General features: G+C 40.2%; 1 protein-coding gene across 1 annotated transcript; it reads left to right on the top strand.

Moving 5' to 3' along the window:
- The first annotated feature begins 4,544 nt into the window (after positions 1-4,544).
- On the top strand, positions 4,545-6,990 carry LOC119904920. Its single transcript, XM_038721541.1, has 6 exons — positions 4,545-5,287; positions 5,364-5,426; positions 5,516-5,620; positions 5,696-5,737; positions 5,847-5,975; positions 6,073-6,990. Exons 1-6 carry the CDS (start codon positions 4,981-4,983, stop codon positions 6,354-6,356), a joined length of 930 nt encoding a protein of 309 aa, XP_038577469.1. The 5' UTR covers positions 4,545-4,980; the 3' UTR covers positions 6,357-6,990.
- Positions 6,991-12,768: the final 5,778 nt, after the last annotated feature.

Consider the following 12,768-nt stretch of genomic DNA (forward strand, 5'->3'; position numbering starts at 1 on the left):
TGCAGAAATTTGCCTACAGGGCCTTTACAATCTGTACAGCATATGACCACGTCCATTGTTAGACCCTGGATCCTTGATAAAAACAGAAGAAGCCTCAGGAAGAGCAACAGAGAAGGGATATATTGCAGACAGACATGCAATATATGTCAAGAAAGTAAGAACACTGTTCACATATAAATATTTGTATTATCCCGGGACATTGTTGCCAGAAAGACTTTGGTGTCAAATTCTTAAATACATTTTTTTTTTCTCTCTGCAGAAGTCTCACAAAACCCACCGACAAAAGCAAAACTACTAGCCAACAAATCAAAACTGCTTGCATAGCTAGATACCACATGAGGTGAGCGGCATGAGAAAAATATAATTTTAATGAAGTGACCCTTTAATGTGAATTGCATATTGACATATATTCAAAAATATGATGATAACAATGATGATGACAATGTTATATAAACTAACTACTCTCAAATGGCACTTTTGGAGGGAAAAAATACAACTGCACTGTACTGTGCAAGCAACTGTACAGCATGTGTCTGGGTTGAGGTCGAAGCAAAGGCGGAGATATAGTTTGATGAGAGGGGGAGGAGAGGGAGGGTGGTGTTACAGACATGCTTGTCTTTGATAGCTCAGGTGGTCATCACCTGAGGGGGAAAAGAGCGTTAATGGGCATTCTCAGCAGCAGACAAGCACAGGCTAGCGCTCCCTCTACCCTGGCTGCCATAAACAGGGGGAAGTATGCATCATTAGATTAGGCTGAGGCTAACTACCTGCAGCATACAGTAGCTGTCTCAACCTCCGTCCTCCCACTGCTTAGTACGATTGGCGGGTTAGGATGTGGGTCTTGAAGCACAGAAGTGTGATTGGTCAATTTGTGGAGTGATTACCTGCACCACAAAAAGACTTATTATTGTAGATTATGTTGTGTGTCAACATTTCTATTAAAAGCAATTATATTGACAATAGGGTATGATGATTGATCATTGACATAACACCTTAATTACATTAGGAGACAATAGAGATGCCTCTGAGAGCCCAGCTTGTGAAAAACCCAATAGCAGAGTTTATTAAAAGGTGTAACAACCCTGCAGCATATATGATTTCCATGGGTGGGTCACATTTATCTGGCCCATGATCTGGGTGAGCACAGAGAAAGTATCAGTAAGGTTAAACCTCAGCATGTTCAAATTAAACAAAAAACTCCAGAAGAAAAGCAAAAGTGATATATTATGTTTGTCCCCTATGGAAAAGAAAAAAAGAGCAAAGAAGAGAGAAGAGTTGAGAAACACAGAAAGGAAGACAGTGAGAGAGGAATTTGCCTGAGAGGAAAATGAAAGAAGGTATGTGAGGTTGCCAGTCACTTTGAGGCGCCAGGTAGCTCTGCCTAGGTGTCATCTTATCATACTTTGGCAGATATTGCACCATACCCCTACTATATTCACCTTTTAGGATGGAATTGATCCCACAGAAAACTCTAACCAAGCCCTTGAAAGCGACATTTTGCCTCCAGTCTGACCTGTGAGAAGGCCAGAATGAATATCGCCTCAAATATCCAGTTTAGAGTATGAGATTTATCCCAGAGGGCAGACACAGAGCAAAGTGAGGCTCATCCCTGCAGGAGCGGATTGTCCTGAGGGGAAGCTCTTTTCCAAGGCTCCCTGGGTGGGAAGATTTACTAGCGTCTTAATGACAGGTCGACACCTCAGCAACAGGTTCTCTGACCGTATGGAGAGGAGCCACAGATGATACGCTGCCTTGTTAACTGCCATTTTGACAGAATGTAATGCCAGACATCTTTGGCATGTTTGACTTTTGGCACCACAAATCATGTTTTTTTTTACTTACTTTCTGGATGCACTTCATTGTATCACTCAAAATTAGGCTCACATTTGTCGGACTGTACAGTATGAAATGTGTCAAAGAAATACTTTGGTGTGCAGCCATGCTGATAGTTTGCGTAGTAGTAGATAGATTTAACCTCCGTATAATGTTACTTTGTGGTGTTCACAAATTCAGCAACTGAAAATGATTACATTCAGTGGTAACAGTTTTCATCGAAGAAATACTCCCCCTAAAAACTGTTGACAGTGTGTTTTGTGGATCATTCAGAATAACAGGGATTTTGCTGTTTTAAAAAAAAATAAAATGTAATAACTGTTTTCCATGTTTAGGTCATGTTGATGTCTGTTCTTCAACAAGCTCCACTGAGGGAAACAGTAAGATTCTGAGAAAAAAGCTTGTAAGCGGAGTGTAAGCGTTGTTAAGATTACTGTTTGGAAGAACAAGTATGACTTTTCTGGCTCAACTTAATTTTTCAGTGCAGCTAGGTAATTAAAAGCAAAATGCTTTACGACAGCAATGTTGGTCTGTCTGTTGGCAGGTCCACCACTTACACACTCATTCAGCTGACACTTTTATCCAAAGCAACTTACAGTTTACAAGCCTCTGGAGGAACTAGGGGTTAAGTGTCTTTCTCAGGGACACGTTGGTGGATGGACAGTGGGGGATTGAATCCCGGTCTCTCACACCAAAGGCATGTATCTTATCCATTGCGCCATCACCAGCCCACACCGCTCTGCCCAGACTGAAATATTTCAACAGTTATTTGATGATGAATTGCCATGAAATTTGGTAAATATGTTTGTGGTGCCAAGATGGACAATCCTAATGTGATTTCCTGACTTTACCTCTCACGCAGGTCAAAATTTTCACTTGTCCATTGAAATATCTCTACATCTATATACATTTTGCATTTTGCAAGGTACTGGATAAAAATGTTTTTGTATCAGAGCATTTGATATAATGATTGCTGTCGGAATATAAAGAATAAATGAAGAGGAGAAGACCTAAGACATGAGAAGACAAAAAATGTGTTGCCAACCCTAGCTTTTATATGCAGATATGGAACCAGTGTTAAATTTATGAAGGCCAGTTGACCAATACAATCCAGTTTAAAAATCGGGCAATACTGGATTGATTATGACATAGAGGAAAACAAACAAGTGTAAATTTATACAGGACTTACACTTTTGTTCCAACTGATATTTGCCAGATTTGACAAAATATTTGGTGCCATTTTACAGTCGTAAACATCTATACACTATAGTTATATATTTATGTTGTCTCTTTGATGATTAAGTTACTGATAAGGAGGAGGAGGATGCTTCAGTAGACAAGTGTACATTAGTAGATCATCTGTAATCCAAATAATTTGTGTTCATCTAATTGTACCACCAATCCATTTAGTTGTTATAAAAAAGCATTGAAATTTCACAATATTCAACGATGAATTTGCAAGATGCAACAGGTACTGCACTGCTTTCATGACTGTCTGCATACCAATGTGACCACAGTCTAACTATTACTCTCTTTATCTCTGCCCCCTCCGGCACCAAGGTAGAAAACCCTGTGTTCTCTTTCCAGAAAAACCTCTTCTTTAAATCTGCTGCGGCATATGTACATTTGTTTGTGTTTACCCCCACAGCAAAGTATTTTATGAGAAGAAAAATAGTGAACAAAGGATGCTGAAAATTTGTATTAAGACAGTTCTGCCTATTCTTGAATGTTTCGATATGAAACCATAAGTATACCTGCTGCTGTACTAAAGACAACATTCTCACTCTGTTGTGTTCCCTTGTCCACCACATGAGCGCTGGCAGTGTTTTGTTAGAAAGACTGATGCCTGTGTGTTTATCTGGTGTAAACCCTATTGTCTGTGGCAGTGTGAAGTTTCATTCTGACAGACAGCTGCTCAATATTCTTATTCATAAACACAAGCAGCAATCAGCATAAATCATGTCATTCACTGCACTTTATACGCTTCAAGAAATATTTTTTTTAACGACGGGTTGATTTGTTGTTATTTCTGTCTAATTGTCTAACTTGTCACTGATGCACACGCTTATGACTCACAAGCAGACACGCCCAAATAATGGTCTTGTTGCAGTGGGAAATTTCCCTAACTCTTCACAATAACTTGCGGGTAGCCTAGGGGACTGTAAGGATGCCCATTTGCACTTATGGAGTTTAAGATATTTCCAGATCCTTTATGGAAAACAACTCCACCTGAAATGTAGAGCCATTTTTCTGGCTGAAAGGGGGAAAAAAGCTACAGTGACAGTGCTACAGTGGAAAGTCTAATCATACTGAAACAATGCCACTGCAAAGGTATGACAGAGATTGAGTTCTGAGTGTGGACAATGACATCAGATGCTGTTTGTGTGTGCTATTGAAAATAAGTCATAATGATGTAGATCAAAACCTTGGTTTACCCAAAATACAACTTACCCCTGTAGTGTTATGTAGAGAGTTTTATTTTACCATGTTTTGAGATATTTGTCTTGTACCTAGAGAGACTATATGCATAGATATACTGGGCTTTTGCGCATACATATGCATAGGGAGTTCTGTCTGTGTATGGATGATCCTGAATAACAGGACACTGTTACAGGAAACAAAATCTCATTAACGTCCACTACTGGGGAGGTGGCAGAAAACTTACTGACTGTTAACTCAAAACCTTGTCAGAAAACAAGAAGAAAATATACTCCAGTGACTACTGACTGTATGTTTCTTTATCATTTGAGTGAGCACATTCACATATGTTTAAAATTCACAGATTTTGATTCCAGTTTTACTCTGTAAAAGACTTTCCCAAACCAGAACAAGAAGTTTGGCAAAATAAAATACTTTGATCAGCATATGGAAAGATTGCAGGGCTCCAATGTACAAATTTACGATCCACTTACCATCTGTGTTTAAAACCACTGAGTCACAGTTACTGCTCTCTCTGTTTGTGTCCTCACCCCCCTTCTATCTAACCCACCCGCTAGATAACTCTAAGTTACAGGTGTGCTTTCTCACAACTTTGACATATCACCATCCACCTGACACATCTGACCTTGAACTCACCCATAAAAGGCCGATGCAGTGCACAACTGTGCCACAGACAGCAAACAGAACACCGATCATTCCCAAGCAAAGATGAAGACTTCCATGGTCTTCTCGCTGGTACTGATACTCTGCCATCTTTGCAGAGCTCAGAAACACAGCAGTGACATAGATTTCTTGCTTCACGCTGTCGGGAGCTGGGAAGAGAAGGCTCAGACACTGAGATCCAGGACTGAAGCTGAGGGAGGTGAACAAGAGCTGGTGCTTCAGTCTGACATTTGGGTTGAGCTGAGGAATCTGAGAGACATGGTGGTGGAGCAGAGAGTGGAGCTGAAGCACCTCACGACCAGAGTAATAACTGCTGAAGGTCTGGTGGAGTCCCTGCAGAAGCAGAATACAGGTACACTATAATAAATGACTCACTTTCTAAAAAAAAAATAGATGTAGCTGAGCTTACATGACAACTCTTGTTACAGCCGCCGAGGCCAGGATCACCGCTGCTGAAAGCTTGGCAGAGGAATTACAGATGGAGAATGACGGTAAACACTGTGCCATGCTTTGACATTGCACCCAAACATAAAAGAGGTCTGTTTTTTCTCTGACTTGTAAACCTTTTCTGTCGCTTCAGCTCAAGCTACAGAGCTTGCAGTCACTCAGCAGAAGCTCAGCTCTCTGCAGCAAAGATTGACAGTCAGTGAACGTCGCATGGAGGAGCTGGAGAAACAGCAGGAAGGTAAAGGTTGAGGGTTATGATTTGTGTGATGAATTGTGTGCATATGGTTATGAAATTTATATCTTGCGATTTCAGGACAGAAGGCGGCAGTGCAGGAACTCCAAAATACCAATAAAGGTACATAGTTTTTCCCTCTCTGTGTATGTGTTAGGTGCATGTGCGAGCATCCATGGACAGAAAGTACAGAAAATAAATCGAAACGATTGTGTGTTGTGTTCTTTAAAAGTGAGAAAAGTGGCCTTTTCTGCCTCCCTTCTGGCATCTGGTGAAGGTAATACAGACAATGAAGACATTGTTCCACTCATCTACAAAAATGTCTTTACCAACATTGGAAACCACTACAACCCAAACACAGGTAGTCTGATTAGGCTTCTTGTTTGAGAAATTGGCCTATTGGTTTCAATAATTTCACTTCTGTCAGTTGTGACTGTTCTTTTCTGTATCTGTTTTAGGTTACTTCACTGCACCAGTAAGAGGAGTGTATTACTTCAGATTTACTGGTCATGCAGCACACTCGGGTTCATTTATGAGAATGGAACTTGTCAAGAATGGACATCTCATAGTTACTGCAGGTGACAGAGAAACCATATCCGTAGATCTTGAGGACAATGCGTCCAATGGTGCAGTGGTGCAGTTGGAAGTGGGAGATGTGGTCTCGGTACAACATGCGGGAGAGGTTTGGGATGACCAGTACCACAGAACAACATTTAGTGGCTTTCTGCTCTTTCTACACTAAGGGCCCAATTTGTGTAATTTCACCAATCATTTATAAAAAGTATACTAATAACAGCACAAAATGACAATTTCCAGATCTACAAATACTAATCTTTTTAAATGCAGCTATGTCATTTTTCTTGCATTTTGAGTTCCTGGAAGCTTTATAGGTAGTTAAACTGACAAAATGATAAGTCAGATTTATGTGGGGTAAAACAGTTTTAAAGGTGCTAAACAAAGACAAAAAAAGCATGCATAGAAAGTAAGAAATAATTCAGCAAAATGAACCTGGACTCAAATGAATACAAAGTAAAGAATAAGTGATTTAAGGACAGATATTTTACTATCATGGTCTTTTGAGAAGTCTTTTAAAGCCCTACCCAAGGCCGGATTAATTTGCCAAAGGGCTCCAGAGCAAGGGTTAGGGGTTATCCAACCTTGGCCCCACAGTGCCACTTTACCAGAGAGTACTGTAAGTTACATCTAACCTGCCCATGTTTTTTGAGGTTTCAATAATTGGACACAATGAAAAAAGGTGCCACAGTTTTAGTGGAAGAAGTGTACATGGAGTCTTACAACATCCCTGCAGCAAATTGTAAGAAAATGTCATATTTGTATCAAAACCATAATAAAAGACAACCATCCAACCAAGTCCTCATACTTAAAGGAAACAACCAATGCTGTTTCTCTGGAGAGAACTGTCTCTTACCTCTACTTTCCACTGCAATGTAAGAGTATCAGAACACTTTGGCCCTAAAAAGGTACTTTTAAGCTGTTGCAGCCTCACTTAATTTATAATTAATTAAAACCCCCCTCCAGATATTTTAAGACAAACTTGGAATAAATCGAGAATCTATAAATATGCAAATATTGTAACTGCTACTGAAAGTCAATTTTCAGTGTATGTGCACTGGATGATTCGCACTTGGTTTCCAACATTTTTGCCTCAGATTTAAGGTGAGCACAGAGAAACATTCAGTAGATCAATGCGAAAATACCATCATGCCAGTTTTGGGCAGTACCGTCGCTACAAGTAGCGCCGTTACTTTGAACTACATTTCTCAGTAGCTTGGTGGTAGCGTCGCTATTTTCTGAATCAAATAGCTTTAACGAAACTCTTTTATTGACCGAGTAGCACGGTAGCTTCCACGCACGCTACATTTTCCCATGCATTTCTGAAGGATCAGTAAGGGACGCCACCGCCACACACGGACCTGTATGTGTAGCTTGCTGTGAAGGTGACATCACCGATCCTTGGGCTGATGTCTGCGACTTTGCTGCAGGGGAACACCTCTTGTGAGAAGGATCAGGGTCCATCCTGGAAAGCTCGTCCTCTAGTGAGGAGGAAACTCTGACATATAGTGGCAGAAACTTGTTTCCATCAGATGAGAGATCTCTCTCTTTCTCTTTCTCTCTCTCTCTCTTCTTTTTCTCTCTCTCTCTCTTTCTCGCCCATTGCCATGAATGTTGTTTAGGTGGCAATGTTGCCAGAGCACAAATTCACATATAAACAATAAAAAATACATAATTAATTAATAATGTGATAATTAAGTTACTTTATACAAACAACAATGGTTCTCCATTTGTTGCATGAGGAAATACATTTAGCTGCAATGATATGGCAGTAAGTAGGAGAGTTTCTGTGTGTCTAATTTAGCTCTCTATGGCACACACACACACACACACACACTGTTTGGAGCAGGTTTTTAGTCTTTCTTCTATTGCTACCGGGGAATGAAGTAAGTTCAATATAAACTAGGCCTATGCTGTGTGTGTAAGTGTATATATATATATATATATGTGTGTGTATATATACATATATATAGACCTAACTATATTAAAAAATTAAAAGTAGCTTAGATGTAACTAAGCTACCTTTGCCACATTGCTGTAGCTTAGCTTGCTACTTTTCACTGGGGGGTAGCTTCTGTATAGTGAAGCTTCATTTAATCTAGAGTAGCTAGTAGCTTAGCTGACTACATTTTCCAAGTAGCTTGCCCAACACTGCATCATGCACAGGTAAGGTCAAACATCCGTACATTAACAATAAGAAAAGACATATTCTTTTGAGTTGAGGAGAATTTGATCCAAGAAAAGGTTAATTTTCTGCACAATTCTCATATATAAAGCTATGAGTCTCTTACACTCAAATCTGTGTACATGAAACACTGCAGGGCCTATGTACTGTACATATCTACAGTGCATGTATATCTAAGGATGGATGCTACTGTAGAGTCAACTGACCTGCACCTTATTAGTGAGAATGAGGTCAAGCTTTTTCAAATAGAGCCTTCTAACAAAGGCCCACTTTGGATAAGGTGGACACATTACGTTATGAAAAAAGGAAGAAAAAAACCTTGACAAATTCCTCAGATAAAAGTGGAAGAAAATGACATCTCATGAATGTGATCATTGTTTCCTTTCCTTTGGTGTTTCACATCATAAACCTCCTGGAATGCAGCAGCATCAGCGTTGGAGCTTTGACTAAATCCATTCAGACTCTTTGTTGTGCAGTCACTCAGATCACACAGGCACACACACGCATACACACAACTACACTTACACAACACCACACCTCAGTTATCAGTCATCTACTATGGCTCTGATGATAACCGTGATCAACACACAACACAGAGCCACGCTAGCAGCTCCATTCACTGCCAGTGTCTGTAGTGGATTCTTTCTCTCTCTCTCTCTTTCTTTCGCTGCTCTCTACTTTCCCTGTTATTTCCCACAATGCATAGAGAACACTATCATCCGCAACTGATCTACAAGCTATCAGATACCCTCATGGTTAAGTTTCACACCCTTGCTGGAAGATATAACGGTGACACTGTGAAAGACACTGTGGGCAGCAATATTCTATATCCACCTCTGTCAGGTTTGGTGGTTGTTAAGACTCCTGCTGTCTGAAAGAAAAAGGGAGGCCAGTATCAAGCAAGGGCACTCAAAGGAATAATTCAGCTGCGTTTATGGAAAGAGCCTGGAGTGCATTGGAGACGCGGTGTCTCCTTTGAATCTGATGAGGAGTTTAGATCAGACCTGCAGCTATGGTACGACTAAGGAGTGCAGTTAGTCTGATCAAACAGCTGCCAATATGAAAAGGACTGCCATATCCTCTCAGCACCCGGGGCTGTGTGAAATGAATACAGCTTCCCTGGTTTCCCTCTCACAGGCACCTCTTGTGTTGGAAACATTTTTTCATAATTGCATTTAATTCTATGTTAGGTGTCCCCACAGTGCGACTATTAAGGTTAAGGCTAAGCTGAAGAAGCTTTTCAACCTTTGTCATCAGGGCTTTTGGTAGGTAGCATCATTGATCCGACTCTAAGAACACAAGAAAACCGACATCATATTAAGTTGTATCCCTGTTATTTTCAATATTCCTATTATTCCCATGAACACGGTGCATTTTAATTGACTCTGTGTGTGATATTGTGAAATCCCCCTATATTTTGGCATTTGTTTTGGTAGCTGATGAATCAGACAGTTTGGGAAATGGATCTTAGTTAAGAATCTTTAATGAGAAAGGGTATTCCCAATCTGAAAACCTTAGTCATTGTTTCGTTAAAGTAGTCTTTCATTGGATTTTTACTCCCTGGGAAGCTTAAAGTGTGAGGGCTCATTAAGAGCCACAAAGGTTGCGTGCCTCCTCTATCTTATCTATTGAAGTGTGAATGTTTTGGTTAGGACCGAGTTCACCAGAAAAGGCTGTGTGAAGTATCTCTGATATAATTTGTGGGCATCTTCGTGGTAGGTCAGGACTTTGTCACATAAAATCACGTTAGAAAAGTTGGTGAAAGTGTACAGACGCACTCATGCCTCCACTTGTACGCATGTGTTCTCTGTCACACACACACACACACACACACACACACACACACACACACACACACGCACGCACACATACACACACAGAGACAACAAGGGAATGATAGTACTTCTTTTACTTGAAAATTAAAGGACAGATTCATTATAGGATTATAACGTCAGCTCTGGAAAAAAAGAATGGGCATTTTGTGAGATTAGTATCAAAATCTTCACAGAGAAGAACTAATTATGGGGTAATTTATGACAATAACATCGTGGTAATTGCAGAGTAAATTTATATTATAGATATATATAGAATGTCCTCTTAACCAACATTTCTACACATGCAGATGTGAGACAAAGTAGTTGAAAAATAAGAACAATCTGATTATGGTACATTTTGCTTGGTCTACCCCTTTTATTAGCAAATTTCAGACATTACTGTTTGCAATTTGTTAATCATTTGTATTTGATACCATAAAAATACAAATTCAGCCTTACAGAACTTGGAAGCGTGCCATAATAGCAGTTTATGATACAGTTGTATGCAGGAGCCCCCAGTATATGCTATTAGTCTTCTTTTCTGTACTTCAAAAACATGTTTGGTGCAGGCCAAAGCCCCAAGGTGAGCTAAGAGTAAATGTGCATTCCTTTCTGCCTGATTTAAAAGAGAAGTCTCATCTTTTTGTATGCACTTAGTTGATCAGAGATGAGCAGGAGGCATTCCTTGAACAAAATAATGACCATGAAAAGGTAGAAACACATTCTGGAGATATACCTTTGATGCTGATTTCTTGAAGTTTCATAAACTCAGGGGAAAGCATACAAGAGTTAAAAGATAAGAGCTGATTTTAGATGTAGTTTAGGACCCAGCTCAGGCTAGAACATTTCTTTGGCAGCAAATAAAGCTGTTTTATATCTTATGCATGACATGTTTGCATATAGCAGAACACTGCACTAATACAAAAGATCCTTGCACCAAATGTACAGGTCTACTTCCGCTGCCCTGTTTGCACTCTGTGCAAGTCTTGGTACAGGCAAGGTGCAAGCAACAAACACACAAAGAGCCCCACACACGTGCGCAGAGACTCATGCACAAGCACAGGTAAGCACACAGAGGGCAGCTCTGAGCCAACATTTCAGTGGAACTGAATCCCTGCACCGTGGCCAGAGCCTACAGATGCATATCTATTCAGAACCCTGAAAACACCTGATTGTACTCATTCAAATACTGCACATACCTTCTTCATCTCGTTCTGCAGTTCTAAACTGCTGACTTTCCTTTCCCATAGGTGGCGCTGACTGATCTTTGTCAGTCCGATTAAGTCTATCATTGCCAGGAAAGTCTCTCTTTCTTTCACAGTATACTGGAGTTTTTAAATCTGGTGTCTGTCGCCAAGTGCTTGCTTGTTGGGGCTCTGTAAATAATATTACAAAGAGTACATCTAGACTTGCTGAATATGAAAAGTGCAATGAGATAACATCTGTTATGAATGGGTGCTACATAAATAAAATTTAACTAAAATTTAATTGAACTGAACTGTGGCGCTACGATTTTACGTCAACCAGCAATGATTGGTTTGACAGAACAGAAGGGGGGGATCAACCCAGTGCTATGTAGAGAACTCCACGGTCTGCCATTGCTGAAAAATAAATGGTCCAGTGGAGAGAACTTTTATTATTGAGAATTGAGAATTGTTTAATTTTTTATGTTTATTAAACAAATTGCTAAAGCAGTTATGAGGAATATGGCAGAATCTATGGCGGAAAAACCTAAGAAGGGTCCAAGAAAGGTTTCTGATGGTCCAGATAAAAAAGAAACGACAAGGACAAACATGGATAACCAGTGGTGTGACTTCTCCTCGTTGGAGAGCACTGAGAGAAGAGAAGGGAATGTGGGCAGACACGGATGTTGTGTTATTGCTCTTGGACAGGTTGGTATTTGTAAAATATTTCAGCAGGCTATGTACTGTAGGTATTATGCCTATTTCACACCCAACGCAATGCTAGCATTGTGCGCAGCGAGATTACATATAAAGTGTATGCAAAGATGCGGAGATACGTGATTTCTGCCGGCTGCCTCTCCTCTCCCTTTCAAACACTAGCTACCCTCCAGGCAGTCAATGGACATAAAGTTGTTACTGTGATGTAGAGACAGAACTCAGTTAAAACTTTATGAATGCTCCGGTCCATGTTGCTAAGCTGGTAAGGGGACATACAGCTGGACCGAAGCCGTGTTTACCAGCTTCCCAGGGCCCGCCCTACTCTGCTTCTGATTGGCCAGCAGTCCTTACCTAGGAACTGTGCAGAGGTGTTCAACACACAGGGTGTAAGTTCAGGAAGTATTTGTCTGTTACTTGATTCCAGCTTTTGTTGTACTTTATTATGATAGAAGTTAGCATAGCATAGCCCTGACTGATTTGAACATTCAGAAAACATGCATTTTAAAAGTTATAAGCTTGTCATCTTGCTGACAGACCTGACAAAGCATGACTTTATATTTTTAACAAATCATCATGATGTTGTTATTTCGGCAGCAGTTTGATCCGTTTATTGAAAATAAATCACAGCAAAAGTAATGGCAGGTTGTATTTATTCGCATTCATGCAAGTCACCCAGCGGCC

The sequence above is a fragment of the Micropterus salmoides genome, unplaced genomic scaffold, assembly GCF_014851395.1.
Source record: "Micropterus salmoides isolate LMB-PRFRI ecotype aquatic unplaced genomic scaffold, ASM1485139v1 Ms_hic_scaffold_16, whole genome shotgun sequence".
Classification (NCBI taxonomy): Eukaryota; Metazoa; Chordata; class Actinopteri; order Centrarchiformes; family Centrarchidae; genus Micropterus; species Micropterus salmoides.

What these genes read in the sequence shown, in the direction of transcription:
- LOC119904920 (XM_038721541.1), top strand. Translation starts at nt 4,981, where the DNA reads ATGAAGACTTCCATGGTCTTCTCGCTGGTACTGATACTCTGCCATCTT. An exon ending in CCTGCAGAAGCAGAATACAG is followed by an intron (nt 5,288 to 5,363) that starts GTACACTATAAT and finishes CTCTTGTTACAG; the next exon opens with CCGCCGAGGCCAGGATCACC. An exon ending in GCTGGAGAAACAGCAGGAAG is followed by an intron (nt 5,621 to 5,695) that starts GTAAAGGTTGAG and finishes TTGCGATTTCAG; the next exon opens with GACAGAAGGCGGCAGTGCAG.